Consider the following 17,859-nt stretch of genomic DNA (forward strand, 5'->3'; position numbering starts at 1 on the left):
TAGAGGATCAAGATGATTCTACACAGTGAATTGATTATCTCAACTGACATTTTGGACCCAGATGATTCGAGAATTTAATTTGTCTCAACAACATCAGTATAAATTGCAATAAACCAGTTCTTTATATTGCTTTCACACATCAATGGAGTTTGAAATTGAAAATGCATGAATTCACTTACCTCCACCGGAAAATCGACGCCGATCAGTCATCCCTTAAATTACAACTGAGCTCCATTCGTTCTGAAAAGAAGAAAAAATTGAGACAGAGTTTTAATTATTTGGTTGCAACAAGTGTCGTCAGAACAAAGGTCAAAATCTATATCTCTAACAGAGAGTGAGAGAGACTCTAAAAGAGAGAGAGAGTCTCTTCCTATCAACGAATCAATTTAAAAGTTTAAATGAGTCGAATTATTCTGTTCATAATAATTTTAAAGCAATCCTTAACTTTGAACTTTTCGCTCACATTCAAATGCCGTTTGTCTCAAGTCAGAATATTATCTCGTTACAAAGTTAAAAAAACATTACCTCTCTCTCTCTCTCTCTCTCTCTCTCTCTCTTTCTCTCTCTCTTTCTCTCTGTTTAATATTTGGGCAACAACAAAAATGTAACTTTTTACTATGACAAAGTGTGATAATGAAATGTGACCGCTGAATTGCAAACGAACGAACGAACGAAAAACAAAATGGGTAGCTGTTTATTCATGAATTCAACGTGACATTGCAGCGTAATGAACAAAAACGTTGACAAACATTACTTCGAACACGAATAGTCGAGAAAAATCTATCAAGTAAATTCGATTCGCTTGAAATTGAAATAAGCGCAAACCGACCGAAAGCCGTTCTCAAATGCGCATTTAGTAACAGGAAAAAAAACACACACACAATTTTAGTGAGACAACGGAATATTGCCAATTGAATGATGGAATAGAAATTGGTTTGTTTGAGGTTATGGGTTTCCATATCGTCATTTGTGTATACGCTATCTTTCAATCAATATGGTATATGAATTAGACAGTACAAAAAAAACAAAGAAAAACCGAATCGTTCGATCGAATAAATGTTCATGCACTTAAAAAATTGCTCACACAAAAAACGGTTGTTTAGTGCATTGAAAACTAAATATTGATTCAGTTGGTGTGTAGAACACGAACAGAAATACACACACAGAGAAGAAGAAAAAAAATCACTTGCTCTAAATCAAATATTAAAAGAAGGTCACATCACGCTCTCAACAAGCACTGATTGAGCGAACAATTATTTGTATCCCATGCATATAAACGTACGTGTGTATAATCTACGCCAATTTTATAATCAGCCATTTTGTTTTTCCTTATTAAGTTTTTGTGGAATTGAATGGAAAAAACAAATTGTGTGTGTTTTTTTCTCTCTGCTTCTTCTTCTTCTTCTTCTTTCTCATTTTCGGCACGACAATGGAACGAATCGTATGCATATATTGAACAAAGTGAGTGTATGACGCATTAGCATGAAATGACAATACAGATAGCGAGGATATGTATTGTGAGTAATAAATAAGAACAATCCCCTTTTTTTTCTAAGTTATTTTGTCATATGGCTCATGTTCTCACTCGCTGTTTGAGAACGCACATCGACGATATGAACTACGTTTCAAAATAAATCAACAATATTTGATTTCCGTTTGATTTGCGCGCCGCTTCAAATTGAGCATGTGTTTGCACAATGGTGTATGTGAGCGAACGAACCAGCGAGTTAGTGTATGCGTGTGTGTGTGTGTGTGTGTGTGTGTGTATGTTTTATTTCAAGAGGCGAAATGTTTCGAATCTTGTCTTTGCTAGTCAGCGCAAAGTCGATATAATTTTGTGTGTCGACCCATAACAACAGCACAAACCATATCGGTTGTGTTCGGTACAATTTGAAAATGATAGAAACGACCCTTTGTGTTTGCCATGTTTGAAACCTGTTTTATTTCTCTTTTTCCTCCTGTTCTTCTTGCCGTTTTCTCAGTGCTCTCTCGCGCACATAACAATGCGTCTGTCTTCCCGTCCACAGCATATACATTTCGGTTCCATAGTGTGTTGTCGCGAACGCATCTTTCTGAAATTCCGTTTTTTTTTAATGCGATAAGCATAAATATTACGCAGTTGGGAATCATTGTGCACAAAGATATTCATTGTACGTTTGATGCATGTTTGGAAACGTTGAGCCGAGAGAAAAATCAATGTTGGCGCTGTTTACGCCAACGATGAAACATCGAAATCCGCATAAATTTTCAACCATTTGCAGCGAATGCGTTTCGATATGAGATGAGAAATTTTTGCGCTATCTGTGTTGGTGCGCTCGCACACCACATTCAAAATGCAAAAAGACTGCATTCGATTTTCGAGTGACGTTGTTGTCTTTTCCGTTCACGTCTCCTCTCTTTTTTTGCTGTTCTGTTCGAACCGTTCGTAATTCAGCGGCAAGCGATGCGAGAGCATTCGTGCACTAGGTAGAGTGTATGCATATAGTAATCGCCATTTTCTAATTCATTCGTGTTTGACCTTTAGTGAAAATTTCACAACAACAACGAACAATCAAATGAAACGACGTATACAAAAGAACAACGATAATGTTGTTAAAAACGGCGATGATGAAAGAAAAACGATGTTTTCAATCAAATGGCGTTGAGTTGCAAGAAAAAATTGGAAATTATTTTCGGAATTGAAAGATATCTTTGTCAAAGAACTTTCTTTTTATTTGAATGACATGCAATGGTTAAATTGGCATGTGTGGTTTACCGCAACTGATCACAATCCCACACAATGAAACCACTATTTTTTCTTATCGTATAAATACTTAATCGACCACTTTGGTTTCGAATCTGACAACGAGTCAAGCACTAAAATGAGTAAAAAGTCGACAGTGAAGCACTATGCATAGCTATTTAGTGAACTTCAAAATCGATAATTCTATTTTTAAAATGAATTTCTTTTTCCGTATTTTGTCAACATGTTTGGTGTGCGCTGTGGCGGTTAAACTTCAGTGGAATTAACTTTGGTTTTCTTGCCGTTCAAACACATTCATTGAAAGTTTTATGCGTCTGGACGGCAATGCGCTGTATATTCAAAGAGAGTAAAAGAAAAAAAAAACAGAGCACAAACCAACGACCAAAGAGAGATCACATCGAAAGGCAAACATAAAATTACACTATTAAACTGTGTTCAAGCTAGTAAATGTGTTGTTACTGGTTGTTGCTGTTGTTTTTTCGGTAATCGGATCTCTTTGTCGCACACTCGCATTTCGACAACGGCAACAGAGCCGCCCAAGAGCCTTTGTTCCGAAAGCATTTATTATGTCTTCCTGTTAATGTTATGCGCAATAATCGGCATCGACTATCCAGAGTAGATGAAACCGCGTAGTGGAAAAATTGATTGTTGTTGGTTTGGCACACTATATGTGTAACGACATGGAATCGAACAGCAACGCGCTCATGCTCTCAACTAAAAACCTAACCAAATTCAAAATAATCGCTTTGTAATTACATCGACAAAGAGAGAAAGAGAGAGAGAGAGAGAGAGAGAGAGAGAACGAGAGCGATCTGCAAGCACTGAGCAAGAGAGAGGAATATATAACGAGCTACGATTTGCAGATGCGTCATTGAAAGTAGTTTGCAGCCACCTACTCGATTGCATTTGTACTATGAGTTGAATGAGTGAGAAAAGGGAAGAGAAAAAACGCAATGCAACTATTGTATTGTTTGGTCTATGGGGCATCTCAGCTAGTGTTCATTTGAATTTTTCATTTGAAAACCAATTCAATTTGCACAATTGATGGCTTCGAAGAACCAAGAAAAAAAAACAATTTTGCATTCGAACAAATATTTACACAACGAAAATGGCGAACTACGAACCGTCAACCAATCGCAAATTAAATGACAATAGCGGATTCGGTTGTAGAAACGAACTCAAAATGAAGAAGAAGAAAAAAAAGTGCTCTGTAGTATTGAAATTAATTCACCAATTGGTGATACAATCGTATAAATTCATTGTCATTTTTACCTACCGCCAAATGACACGTTTGGTATTCATGTAATGCTCGATCTTTTATCACTGACTGTATTTTGTTGAAACAAGTTTTTTCTTTGTTACTGCTGTGTGTTTGTGTGTGTGTGTGTTCGGTTTTTGTTTCGTTTCGATTAGGTCGCACAAATCGACAAAACACAATGTTTTTCTTTGTTCTGTGGTTGAGGCTCTCTTTTCCGCTTCGAAAATATCACACCAATTCTATCAATATTAATCTCACCAAAAAAATATGTATCTTCGTTTAAAACAACTTTTTGTCTGTCTTTTTATGGTTAATCGTCGGGAGAAAAAAAAAACCGAAGAAAAATATGTTCAGATTAAAATCTTTTAAATTGAATCATGTAATTAGCTCATTACTTTGCACAATCGTCGTTGCTCTCTCTCTCTCTCTATCGCTATCTCTTTCTCGATTCACACTGAATGTCGGTCAATCAAAATGCCAAGTTAATCAATTAAGATGCACGATATGATCTAATGGAGAAAATCTCAAACGAATACGCTCGACTTGTACAACAAGTTCGCACTAAAACCAAATTTATATTCGCTGTGTTTGTTTTTTGTCTCCTTCTTTCATTCGTTCCTTTCTTCTTTTTTTTCCTCTCGTATTCACAACATAACCAGAGAGCAACAGAGACGAAACGAATTGGAAAATTAACGCGAGAAAAGAATGAAGAAAAAAATATTGTATACAATATTCGATATCACAACTGGTGTTTGCGGCCCGACAGAGCACTTTTGTTTTTGAGCAGCACCACAATATTTCTTTAAAATATGGCCGCCATTATCGAATTCAACAAGAAAAACATTTATAAACTGAGTATCTTTTTAACACACCCGGAATGTGTATATTTAGTATTTTATCCGTTCATGTAATAGGTTGGCAGTACACACATCATACGAGAAGCAGCAGCAGCGGCGGCAACAGCAGCGCAACGACAACCGAGAACGTCACAACAATGAGATTGCTCGAATATATCGGGTGTAAAAACATTTTTTTTTCTTTCCTTTTCGCTTTTTTACTACTTCTTGTTCGTCGCCGTCATTTAACTCACAATGCCTTTTGTTCCTTCGTTCCTTTTTCTCTCTCTCTCTCTCTCTCTCTCTTTCAGATGGTTTGACTGTTCGGTTTTTTTCCTATTTCCATTTTTGGTTCGTTTGTTTTATTTTTTCATTCGCAAATGTTTTATGACAACTTATAATTGGCCTGTCTTTTGTCCGATATGTCCTTTAAATTTAACCATTATTGGTTGGTCGGTACATTTCTCTTCACATCTTGTGTAAAAATGAAATATTTATTATTATTTTTATTTACCAATGCAAATCTTGTTAATCCAAATCTGTGATGGTTGTGTCTTATCTTTTTGTTCGTCCACTTGTACTCGCAAAATAAATTCAAATCAAACGCACGGAAAACACGTCGAGAGATTTTTACCCAAAAACGGTAGTAAATTTACACAATCGTCACAACTTTGAAATGACGTGTTTTGATTCAATTTTTTTTTCTTTCTCTTTCTCTTTGGCTTCGGGTTCTTTTTTCCAGTTTCGTAGCACGTACACGCAAAATTTCTATCATTCACTCAACACGACACTTGTAGTCAATCCAATTTAACGAGAAACAAAAAAAAATCTCTTTACGACATCGCCATTTATAATTTTCACTTTTTTGACACTTGAAACTCTTTTTTTTTTGTTCATAAAAAATTTGATTTTATTTTTCAACACGAATTTCGATTTTTCCAACCGAGTTTTTCTTTTTATTGTTTCTACACTGTTTTTTTTCTCTCTGCAGTTTGTGAATGAATTTGGTTGAGGAATTAATTTTTATTGCATTCTCTGTCAGATCACATACTCACTGCTGTAGACACACAGAAAAGTGTTCTTTTTCATTTTTCGTCGCTCTCCGCACACTCACAAAATTCAACGTCATATAAATATCGGGATAGAGCGCCGTAGCACACAAGGAACGAATGCAGAGCAGTACACAGAAGAGAGTGAGCAAAGAGAGCGAAAAAAACTACGTATCTATGTATAACACACAACAGTGAAGTCTCGATTTGTATGAAGAGAGAGAGAGAGAGAGAGAATGAAAAAAAAAACAACATCAGCAACAATGAAAACGAAACGACAGCGGCGACGACGACACAGAAAAAGACTTTTGACATACGATGCGAATCACGCACACGCATACCACATTCTCAGGCGTTTACTTGTATAATTTATCGGGCAGCACTGCCACCATCCATCCATCCATCCATTCAATAGTAAGCAGAGACAACACAGAAATTGTTTTCGTATGCTGCTTCATTTCGGTTTGGTGCCGTGTGCTGCTTTTGTTCGGGCCAGTGCGCGTATGTGAACGCGCTCGTGCAGCCGAAAGCTGTATTGTGTGTGTGTGTGTATCGAGAGACAGAGAGCCCGAGAGAGTGTGTGTCAGTGCTAAACAACACAACATAAACACACATACACTCCATAAAAGTGAGTGAGCGCTCATCTCTCTTGTGTATGACTTCACGCCGTATGTATGGCTTTGACATCAGACACACGGAATATCGTGTTGATTTTCATGTCGTTACTTTGAACTTTTCTCTCTCTCGTGTCGCGCGCGCTCTCATCTGGATGTGTAACATTCGGCAAACTGAAATGAAGGTAGTTTTGCTCGTTCCGGTGCCGGTTTTTATCAAGACTACATACAAAATACTGCTGCTGCTGCTGCTGCTGCTGCTGCGGTGTCTATGTACTTCGGGCAATCCATTTTCAGGGTCTGTTGTCTGGTTTTGTGTGGCGCGCTTATACACACACATATTATCCATATCCGAGTGAGAGTCGTTCGCACGACTTCGTTCCATCCATGCGACGACCAGCAAAAAATTCGACTAGATCAAACACATGGTGAACGATACCTACACTACACTCACGTCAACTGATATATGTCGCGCTCGCGAGCTGCCTGCCACTCGCGCTCGCTGTGTGTGTACCAAAACCAATTGACTGACTTTAATCTGATTGCTCCGCACATAATCAAGCTGTTAATTTAACGATTACGGTCATAAAATTACGACATGGATTTTTTTGTTGCATTTTTTTTTATTTTTAGAATTTTTCTATGCACATTTTTTGCTATTTATTGTCAATTATTTTTTTTTTTACTTTTTTTTTGTTTGAGCATATTATGAATTAAATTAGCAAGTTTGTAGTTCATTTATCACCGCAAAGGTAATTGATTAGGCAACACACATTTTTTTCACACGAAACCATTTAGCAGTGGTATCAACCATCTGTGTTTGTTTTGCTTCAGGTTTTTTTGTTGTTGTTGTTTACTTCCAAGTCACACACTCAAACATGCCTCGTTTCGAACACTTTCGAACAGCGGTTGGGATCTTCGCTTACATATTGAAACGTGACACGTTAGATTCACTGAAATTAACGTGATTCTGGCGCTACTTTTGAATGCATGTGTCGGGAGTTTTTTCCTTCTTTTGATTATTTTTGTTCTTTTGATTCCATGCAATTGTTGCAACTTTGCAAATTTTACTGCTTTTTTTCTTTTAAATTGAATGGAATATTCCGTTCACTATTTTTTCTTCCCCTTATTCTATCTTTCGTTTTCTAGCCACATCGATGGAATAAGCAATGGATATTTTTCCATTATCTAGAGAACTTACTTAAAAATATGTTTTAGAAGAAAAAAATGTTAATAGGAACAACTACCTGTAGCTCAAAAATTTGAAAATAAATTTAAATAATTTGTAAAACAGAGTGAAAACTAATAAAAATTTTGTGAAAGAAACATTACCCACTACTTTTATTGCGTTCAATTTATTTGCAATTCAAAAAATATCTCTTTTCATTTTTTTTCTTTAATTTTAATGAGAATTTTTCTCACCCATTTAAAGGCCATGTCATTTAAAGCCAGGTAACATGTTACCTTATCCCTTTCTTCAGATTCAGGTAGTTCAAAGTCAAAGATCTTGTTCATTAATTCCAACAGAAATGAAGATTCATTTTTCTTGTAATAAATAAAACGACTTCAAAATGGTGTAAATATGTCGCATGCTTTATTAACAATGCTGTCATGAAATAAGGATTATAAGGTGTTTTCACCGCATGATTTGCAAATCAGTTTAATTAATTTTTGTCGTCTATGAAATTAGTTTGTTACAATAAACACGCATAAAATGAGCAAAGAGTCTAAGTACTAAATTGTAATACACATGGTTTGACATATGAATACAAACTAAATGTTGGAATCATTAAAAATTCTCTTCAAAAGAAAATATTGGAAATTACAATGAACCACTCAGGACAGCTTAATATGTTTTAAACTGAATTCTATGTTAATAAGCAACTTTCGTCCAGTGCCTATACTATTCTGTTCTTTTCCTTCCATTTTGTTACATAAATAGTTGTGCATTAAAAATGTCTTTTTCTTCATTTAATCAATTATTATTCACACACAATTTGATTAGAATCCGGTTCTAGATTTAAAAGATTTCATCTACGTTATTATCCATTCTTCAAATGTCAATGATATCATTCTGTCTGTTTGAGTCAAGCGTATTGGCCTCTCGTCCAATTTCAACGATACCCTGCTGATTTGATCCCGTATCTTTCTCTGGTCTCAAGCTCATATCGGTGTTGTGAGTTTTCTTTGCAATTTGTTTGATCATGCCTTCTCTTGGTTCAGTCACTTCTTTCGGTTCATTGTCGATCACCGTGTCAGCCTTAGCTTCAACGGACTCTGCTGGCGCTGCAACGGGATTTGGTGCTGTAAATGTTGACCATATACTCGAGAATGCTCCCTTGGCTTGACTCAAAGCATCTCCAACCGCAATGCCCGTTTTGTTCACCACTTGATGTATTTTTCGAGCACTTTCACTATTGTTCATGGTTCTGGAAAAGGGAAAAAAAATCATTTGAATCATTTCTTTTTTTTTTAATTAAAATTACGATTGTTCCATCAAACATTGTTCATGGAACATTTCGACCAAACCACATTTCAGGTTCAACTTACTGAGCAAATTTTAGTTTCACATCGCCCACAGAGAGTGTGCCCGCAAATGGATGGCCACTGTAAACTTGTTTCAAATCGAATTCACTCGTGTTCGGGCTATTCAACCAACTATTGTATCCATCGGTTTGTTTCCACGTATTGATAAAATTTCCGTTGAAATGTTCGATATCTTTTGATCCTTCTGGTGCTAAAATGGCCGTTTGCAGCATTGCCAACATATAGCCTTGAAACTGTTTGCGTATCCATTGTTCACTGCCTTCGGCGTCTTCCTTTGGAAATTGCACATTTCGCACAATGAAATCAATGAACCGTAAATCTTCGGTCGATAGCGAAATTTGCCGTCTTAACTCGGGATCATGGCTTTCAATGGTGGCTTGTTCGATGTCAATGAAAATGTCCATCAGTTGACGCTTTTGCCGGAAGAGAATATTCGATGTTCCAATTACGAAACCATTCACCGATGGATCGCTCAGAAGATCTAGATAAGGTAACGATAGATATGGTAAACACAGTGTACCATTTGTAAATATTGGTATCGGTGCATTCCACGCGGCCGGATCAATGCCGGTCAGCGTTTGAAGTGTATTGGCTAGAGCATCCACACTTATTTCTCGGGATAATACTTGAGGCTTATCACTATTCATATCACTAGACGACTTTGACTCATTGTTGCTGTCCGTAATTGATCGATCTGGAAAGCATACTGACACTTTTCTTGCATTAATTAGCTCTTCGTCCTCATCCTCGATTATCGCATCTACCAATGATTGATCAATCGAATCGTCATCGTTTTCGCTCGGGAAGTCTGGCATTGGTGACATCGGCCGAGAGGTTCTGTTTGATGGAGATAACATCGATTAAACCTTAAACTTAAACGATGTTGAAAATACGTTTTTTCTTTGCTTTTGTTAACAATTCAGCTCAAGGAAATTGTTTGCTTTTCATTTTTCGTTGATTTAATTAGTTGAGTGTCTTACCTCACGCAAGCTGCCTCATCAAATCCAGATTCCAGAAGATTTGGATGCAGTGACAAAATGCTTAGGATTAATGTACAAATTGGACGAACGGGTGAGCCGAAACACACGACTTTCTTCTGAAGTAACATCAACTTGAACAAAATAAGTATTTTGTGTCTCCATCTGAGTAAACAAAACGACACATGTTTAAATCTGAACTTTGGATGCAAACACTTCTAGTTCTAAGTTTAGACATGCCGCACTCGTGCCGATAAACCAATTGGAAAAGTCGCAATTTACCTTATTACTATATCTCTTATTGATAATCCAACATGGATCTGCGATACCAAAGAGGCTTTGTTCTCCGTTAAGCACACATTTAAGTGGTCGTAAGCCGTTCGAATGATATCGGTGTTTGAAAAGTCGCCTTGGTCGAAAAATGATTGAGCAATTAATGATAGCTTCACTTCGATATAACCATACAATGGGCGTGATACAAGAGCACAGACCGCTTTTTGCACCGTACTCCGTGTCACGTCAGCCGTTCGGATTTTCAATTTCTGTAAAAACAATCGAATTTTTATTTGAAAAAGGAGTATAAGGGCGTATTTCATTTGTGATTTAAAACCCAAGTGTGAACACTAACCTCAACTGGTATCTGACGCTGAAAAGGGTGCAAAAAACAACAACAAAAAACGGAATGAATATTTAAATACCAATGTCATGAATAAGTAATAAAATGCAAATCTTACGTAGCATGAAATGCCGTAAACGGTTTTCCGTGGATCTTTTAAGCTTGGTAAATTGAAAAAGACTGTATCTTCGGTAAAGTTGTGCGAACCATCTGGCAGCGCCAAGGTAGGTAGATACTTCCAGCCATCGGGACACTCCACTGAATCGTTTGGCTTATCAGCGAACAAGGGCGGATATGAATAGTCAACCTGAGACAAATCGATATTATTCAAATGTATTAAATCCAGTGCAATCAGAGATCCAGGTCGATAGAATTTGATTGACACTCACTTGATATCCCTTTTTATGATGAAAACCAATCACGACTAAATGCAATACGGGTATTGTTTCGTTTGCCATGTTGATTCTTTTGCTTGCAGTGAATCTCAAACAAACAATTTACGCAGATCACTCGGTACACTTATGCGAACAAATTGTTTACAGCACAGCCTTTGTCACATCTCTATGTTCCGCTTATGTTTATGACTAATCATTTATTTATGTGCTACACTTTGGTTAAGTGAAGTTAAACCACAACAAAAAATCATAGATAGCTGAATGTAATAAGATAAAAAAAAAAGTTGGTTTCTTTCAAGCCGTCAATATGACATTGATATTTGTGCTGATAAAATTTGAGTGCGTTCCCATTGTCAACGATATGGAACTGTCACGTTGAGAGACTTCGCCACATTCGCCCGCTTGAAACATACGATGCGAAAATATAAACAATGGGCTTTCCCACTCAGTTATAATTTTGTCAGTTAAACATACAGACGAACTGTCAGTAGTGATTTTTTTCTTTATTTAATAAAATTTTAACGAATTTTGGTATAAAATCAATTCGAGCAAAAAAACCGGTTCGTACATTGAATTGAAAATAAGTGGAAATAAAAAGTACCATATTTATTTTACGTTGGATTTTAAGGATGTGTGTAAAAAATCTTCCATAATGAAATTTTACAACAAAGTCATTTTTTTTTTTGCAGAAATCATCAAAAATGGACAATTTATGGAAGAAAGAGAAAGGGCAAGCGGAATACATTGATATTTTTACATGTGAGAAGAATTCTGCATTCGATAGGTATATTGAATCAATTAAAACAAGACGAAATCGAAAAGATAATCGACGATCAACTGAATTACGTTTAAAAGGCAATAAACTATTTGGTCAAGAAAAATGGACAGAGGCAATGGAATGTTACAATCAAAGTTTGTGTTTTGCTGAAATTGGCTCTGAAAACGTTGCGCTAGCATATTCCAACAGATCGGCGTGTAACTTCCACATGATGTTGTACAAAGAAGTCTTAGTCGATATTGAGCTCGCTAAAAATGCAAATTTACCTGATCGTTTAATAAAGAAGCTGGAGGAGCGTAAAAATGACAGCATGAAATTGATGTCTAGTGTACGTGTGGAAAGATTTGAACCGAAACTGAGTTACGAATCTGACGAAAATTTCCCGTGCATGGCAAATGTAGTGGAGATAAAATATAACGAAGAATTTGGCCGACATGTGGTGGCAAAGTGCGACATTCCAGCTGGACGAACTATTTTGGTGGAAAATGACATCCCGCATATTAGAGATGACAGTTCAGCGTGCTATACTTGTATGAAAATTTTTACAAATTGTGTGGCTTGTCCAAACTGTCCCGATGTTGCATTCTGCAGCTTTGACTGCATGAGTCGCAATCAAACTCACAAATGGGAATGTGGCTCATTTTTCAACTCAGAATTTGAGTTTAATATGAAATTCATGATCAACACACTTTTGATGGCTATCGACAGTTTTCCCGACGTGAACAGTCTGATGCAATTTGTTGAAGATGCTTTGCTCGAAGATCCTGAAACATTGCCAACATCATTGAATGATTCAAAGTCAAAATATCATTTCTTTTTAAAACTTACAACGTCAGCACCATATCCTCTTGGCACATCGCAGGCATATAAGCCTTATGAGGTTGCAATAAATTTGCCAAAAGTCAGCCGTCTGTTCGACAGTGATCGAAAAAAGCGTTTCTTCATGCATTTGGTTATGCATCACACCCTGATTTTAAGCTCTAATGAATTCGCTATTGACGATGAAAAGGTCTTGGGCTATGTTTCTTCTCTCTTGAACCATTCATGTGCTCCCAACCTTGTAAGCATTCATTCCTCGAGTCACATGTTTAGTGTGACTGGACGACCAATAAGAAAGGGTGAACAGCTTTACACCAGGTACGATACTTGTCCAAACGGAGTTGATCGCCAGGCATATTTAAAGGAACGTTGGGGTTTTATTTGTAGATGCGAAATTTGTGAGCCAACGCGTGCACCAATTGATCGAAAGCTGATTACATCGGATTTTTGTTACAAATACGTGGTCAAAAATAAAGATAACATGGATATGACTGCCATCGTTCAGAAGAAATGTATTAAATTTCTAAATAAATACGGACATTTACCATGGTCAGCAATAAAGAATATATTCACAATTTATGTAAATCATTTGCAATCCATGGCAACTGATCAAGTAAACATATTAGTCTAATATGATTCCTTTTATTTCCCTAATCCTAATCTTTTAATTTTATTTCTATTCCATCAATATTTTCATTTCACCATGTGTAGAATTAAGCAAATATAGAGACACAAACACAAACATTTCAACACTTCATAATTTTCGAAAATCGAGATCTGAAAATTCGAAATTTGATTGAGATGTTTTTTTAGACGTAATTGTTAATATTTTAGACTTTTTTGTAATCAACCCTTGTTTAACTATGTATTCAATTTAAAATGATAAACTCAGCAATAAAATGTGTACCAATTTTATACTTTCAAGATATTTTTTGTAATTAACGTTTCTTTTAAAAATAAATTTAAATTTTACTTCATTTCTTCGCATATGTTCCCCTCTCGAGAGATGACTTCCAGTAAACATCGAAAAATACTTTGCTTTTGTTCAACTGTGTGAATAAACACAAGTATGATAGAGATAGCATTTTAGTGGGAAAGTGAATCTCATCGCATTACTGCACACCAACGTTTTACAAACACATTATCAAACATCGAATTTGGCACACGAGGATATTCAATGCAAATCGGCGTGGTGTGTTCGACTCAGTGTAAGCGTATTTGTTCACGTCGACATATAATACATCGACAAGTGTGAACGCTATTGACGCTTTAGCAAGCACAATATTCATTTGTGATCACAGAAAGGGTGCAAACGTTCACACTGCCAGCCATTTTTATTTCTACTTTTCCATTGACACAGAATAACATTTATTCATCCTGAATTGTTGCTTCATTCAAGTAATTTTCTGATTGTCTTAACTGCCGCGTTTGAGTGCATTTTAAGGAGATTGCCAAAAAAGGTATGTAGATTGAATCATATGAAGCATTTCCAAAAGGAAAAACCTACGTTTATGATGCAATACATAATTTCTCAATATGGTCAAATTAATTACAGAACTCGTCAAAAATGGACAACTTATGGAAGAAGGAGACAGCGCGAGCTGAATACGTCGATATTTTTGCATCTGTACAAAGATCACCACTAGATGGTATGTTGATTGAATTACTTAAAATGCAACGAACTCGGAAAAGCAATCAACAATCGACCGAATGGCGCTCAAAAGGGAATGAACTTTTTGGTCAAGGAAATTGGATCGAAGCAACGAATTGCTACAATAAAAGCTTGTGTTATGCCGAAGTTGGCTCTGAAAACGTTGCGCTAGCATATTCAAACAGGTCGGCATGTCTCTTCCATGCGTTGATATTGGATGAAGTTTTGGTTGATATTGAACTCGCTAAAAACGCGAATCTACCTGATCGGCTGATACCGAAGCTGGAGCAACGTAAAAAGGATACATTGAATCTGATGTCAATGGGTGAGCGTAAAGAGGAATTCAAACCGAAACTAAGTTACAAAGCTGACAAGAATTTCCCGTGCATGGCAAATGTCGTGGCGATAAAATACAACGAGGAATTCGGTCGTCATTTGGTTGCGAAGTGTGACATTCCAGTTGGAAAAACTGTTTTGATGGAAAAGGATTTTCTTCGATTCAGGGATAAGCCGTCGGTGTGTTATTCATGTTCACAACCATGCATGAATTGTATGGCATGCCCGAGCTGCGCTGATGTGATGTTCTGCAGCGTTGATTGCATGAATAACGATCAGATTCACAAATTGGAGTGCAGTACATTTTTTCCAAACCGACCACTTCCAGATAGATTCTTGATCAAAACAATTCTGTTCGCCATCACCAGTTTTCCCGACGTGAACAGTCTGATGCAATTTGTTGAAGATGCTTTGCTCGGAAAACCCGAAACATTACCGACATCATTGAACGATCCCAAGTCAAAGTACCATTTCTTTTTCAAACTTGCAACATCAGCACCATACATATTTGGCCCGTCGGAGGCTTATAAAGTTTACGAAGTCATGATGAATTTGCCAAAAGTCACCATTCTGTTCGATAGTGATCGAAAAAAGCGTTTCCTCATGCATTTGGTTATGCATCACGTTCTTATTCACAACACCAATTCATTTGGATCTGAAGCATCTACGTATGTGGCCAACGTTACTTCTCTCATAAATCATTCATGTGCTCCCAATATTATAAGTTGTTTTTTAAGAGGTAATGTAATCGGTGTGACAGGAAGACCAATCAGAAAAGGTGAACAGCTTTTCATCAATTACTCAAAGGAACTCGATGAAATGCCGTCGAATGAACGAAAAGCAGAATTGAAATCTCGACGGGGATTCGATTGCAAATGCGAAAAATGCGAGCCAACACGTGCTTCAATCGATCCAAAACTGGTTACATCGGATCCATGTTACAAGTACGTAGTCAAAAATCAAGACAACGTTCAAGAAACTGCCATGATTCGGAAGAAGTGCGTTGAATTTCTAAACAAACACGGACGGTCCCCATGGTCACTGGAAATTGAAATGGTTTTCAATGTATACGCAAATATTTTGGGAAATATTTTGTAATTTGATGCAGCACTTACTTCTTCTGTTACTTCTGTCGCATGAATCCTCAATATATTTTAAATAAAATATCTCAGAAAAATAAACCCAATTCCAAATTTATCTCTTTGCATATTGTTTTCTCTCTCGAAAGATTGCCTTTTGTAAGTATCGAAAAATAATCGGTTCTCGTTCAGAATCGTCAGTAGGCGCAGAAGAGTGACAGAGATGGCATGAGCCGATAGAGCATAGTTGACGTTTTACAAATATGAAATCACACGTGGAATTCGTCACAAAAGGGTATTCAAATCAAATTGGTTCGATGCGATTGACTTAACGTGCGTATTGGTTTGAGTTGACATACAATACAATGACATTGTGAACACTTTTGAATGGCGTGTGAAAGGAAACGAACTGTTTAGCCAAGAAAATTAGATGAAAGCAATGAAATGCTACCATCAAAGTTTATGTTTTGCCGAAGTTGGCTCTGAAAACGCGGCTCTAGCATATTCCAACAGATCAGCGTGTTTCTTCCACATGATGTTGTATGAAGAAGTCTTGGTCGATATTGAGCAGGCAAAAAACGCAAATCTACCTGATCGCCTGATACCGAAGCTGGAAAAGCGTAGAAATGACAGTTTGAAGTTGATGTCTACTGTTGAGCGTATGAAACTAATCGAACCGACACTCGATTACGAAGCTGACAAGAATTTCCCGTGCATGGTAAATGTAGTGGAGATAAAATACAATGCAGAATTCGGCCGGAATTTGGTGGCAAAGTGCGACATTCCAGTTGGAAAAACCGTTGTACTGGAAAGGGACATCCCACAAATCAGAGATGACTTGCTGACGTGCAACACTTGTTTACGACTATATACAAATTGTTTTGCATGTCCAAACTGCGCCGATGCAACATTTTGCAGTTTGAATTGTTTGAATCGCAATCGAATACACAAATCGGAATGTGGCACATTTTTTCCACACCTTGACCTTGAAATGAGATTTCAGATTAAAATGCTTTTGATGGCTATTGATAGTTTTCCCGACGTGGACAGTCTGATGCAATTTGTTGAACATGCCTTGCTCAAAGATCCCGAAACACTGCCGACATCATTGGACGATCCAAATTCAAAGTACTATTTCTTCTTCAAACTAGCAACATCAGCACCATACATATTTGGCCCGTCGGAGGCTTATAAAGTTTACAAAGCAGCGATGAATTTGCCAAAAGTCAGCGGTTTGTTCGATAGTGATCGAAAGAAGCGTTTCCTCATGCATTTGGTTATGCATCATACTTTGATTTCCAATGCCAATTCATTCGGTGTTGAAAATGGAACGTTTGTGGCCAATGTTACTTCACTCTTAAATCATTCATGTGCTCCAAATATTATCGGATATCTTTTCTCAAGTTACTCATTGAATGTGACGGGACGACCAATTGAAAAAGGTGAACAGCTTTTCATTAAATACTCAGGTATCGATGGTCTTTCGACAACTATGCGAAAATCATCATTGAAATCTCGTTGGGGCTTCGATTGCAAATGCGAAAGATGCGAGCCAACGCGTGCACCAATCGATCGAAAACTGATTACGGCGGATCCATGTTACAAATACGTGGCCAAAAATCAACACATTGATATTTTATACAATCAAACTGAATCTGCCATCATCAAGAAGAAGTGCGTTGCATTTTTGAACAAATACGGACGTTCACCATGGTCATCGGAAATAGAGTTTGTTTTCAAGGTTTATCAGCATAATATAGCAACCGCTAAACTCGTTTAATAATTTTCATTTTTCTTATTGCTCATTTCTTTGTACCACTTTTGCCATATCAATATTCTTATTTCGTCAAGTATTGAGTTGAGTTGAGTAGATAGAAACATACAATAAGTAAATGTCATCAAAAATAATCTTCTTCTTTCTAGGAATATTTTTTCTAAAAATCTTAACCAATACAACATTCACATGTTTGATAACGCATTTGAAATGAAATAAAGCAGCAAAAAACCGTGTACCGCTTTTTTAAATTCACAAGTTTTATTGAAATATCGTTTAAAAATAAGTCATAACTCCACTTTGTATCCCTCTCGTAGGATGATCTTCTGCATGCGACCAAGAAAAGATACACAGTAAGTCGTTTTCAAGTTGTAGTGTGCTTAATTG

General features: G+C 36.8%; 5 protein-coding genes across 11 annotated transcripts in view; 3 read left to right on the plus strand and 2 right to left on the minus strand.

Moving 5' to 3' along the window:
- LOC129569112 (serine/threonine-protein kinase tousled-like 2) overlaps nt 1–6,956 on the minus strand; it is a 66,776-nt gene extending 59,820 nt beyond the window's left edge. Inside the window, exons 1-3 of one of the 6 annotated variants that reach the window (XM_055447572.1) lie at nt 4,397–6,023; nt 4,020–4,301; nt 180–240 (exon numbers count right to left, since the gene is read on the minus strand). In XM_055447572.1, coding sequence (XP_055303547.1) covers nt 180–210 — 31 coding nt within the window. In that variant the 5' untranslated portion in view covers nt 211–240; nt 4,020–4,301; nt 4,397–6,023. Of the gene's footprint in view, nt 1–179; nt 241–616; nt 777–1,084; nt 1,286–4,015 lie in introns of those variants that run through there. The other 5 variants (XM_055447571.1, XM_055447570.1, XM_055447576.1 and 2 more) reach the window with 5 other exon arrangements.
- Nucleotides 6,957–8,072: 1,116 nt separating this feature from the next.
- LOC129569012 (late secretory pathway protein AVL9 homolog) lies at nt 8,073–11,290 on the minus strand. Its single transcript, XM_055447386.1, has 7 exons — nt 11,030–11,290; nt 10,759–10,947; nt 10,653–10,670; nt 10,307–10,566; nt 10,028–10,189; nt 9,051–9,884; nt 8,073–8,929 (listed from the first exon to the last, which is right to left on the minus strand). The coding sequence occupies exons 1-7, from the start codon at nt 11,096–11,098 to the stop codon at nt 8,554–8,556; spliced, it is 1,908 nt and encodes a 635-aa protein (XP_055303361.1). The 5' UTR covers nt 11,099–11,290; the 3' UTR covers nt 8,073–8,553.
- A 106-nt stretch (nt 11,291–11,396) lies between these two features.
- Nucleotides 11,397–13,556, plus strand: LOC129569013 (SET domain-containing protein 3-like). Of its 2 annotated transcripts, XM_055447388.1 has the most exons (3): nt 11,399–11,595; nt 11,725–11,819; nt 11,891–13,556. In XM_055447388.1, exon 3 carries the CDS (start codon nt 11,929–11,931, stop codon nt 13,261–13,263), a length of 1,335 nt encoding a protein of 444 aa, XP_055303363.1. In that variant the 5' UTR covers nt 11,399–11,595; nt 11,725–11,819; nt 11,891–11,928; the 3' UTR covers nt 13,264–13,556. The 2 variants fall into 2 exon arrangements, with proteins under 2 accessions (XP_055303362.1, XP_055303363.1); XM_055447387.1 differs by having other exon boundaries at nt 11,397–11,595; nt 11,725–13,556.
- Nucleotides 13,557–14,199: 643 nt separating this feature from the next.
- Nucleotides 14,200–15,717, plus strand: LOC129569319 (uncharacterized). The gene has a single exon (XM_055448052.1). The coding sequence runs from the start codon at nt 14,200–14,202 to the stop codon at nt 15,715–15,717; it is 1,518 nt and encodes a 505-aa protein (XP_055304027.1).
- Nucleotides 15,718–16,233: 516 nt separating this feature from the next.
- Nucleotides 16,234–17,478, plus strand: LOC129569320 (SET domain-containing protein 3-like). Its single transcript, XM_055448053.1, has one exon. The coding sequence runs from the start codon at nt 16,234–16,236 to the stop codon at nt 17,476–17,478; it is 1,245 nt and encodes a 414-aa protein (XP_055304028.1).
- The last annotated feature ends 381 nt before the right edge of the window (nt 17,479–17,859 follow it).

The sequence above is a fragment of the Sitodiplosis mosellana genome, unplaced genomic scaffold, assembly GCF_009176505.1.
Source record: "Sitodiplosis mosellana isolate CC-2019 unplaced genomic scaffold, AAFC_SMos_1.0 Smas_scaffold_30, whole genome shotgun sequence".
NCBI classification, from domain to species: Eukaryota; Metazoa; Arthropoda; class Insecta; order Diptera; family Cecidomyiidae; genus Sitodiplosis; species Sitodiplosis mosellana.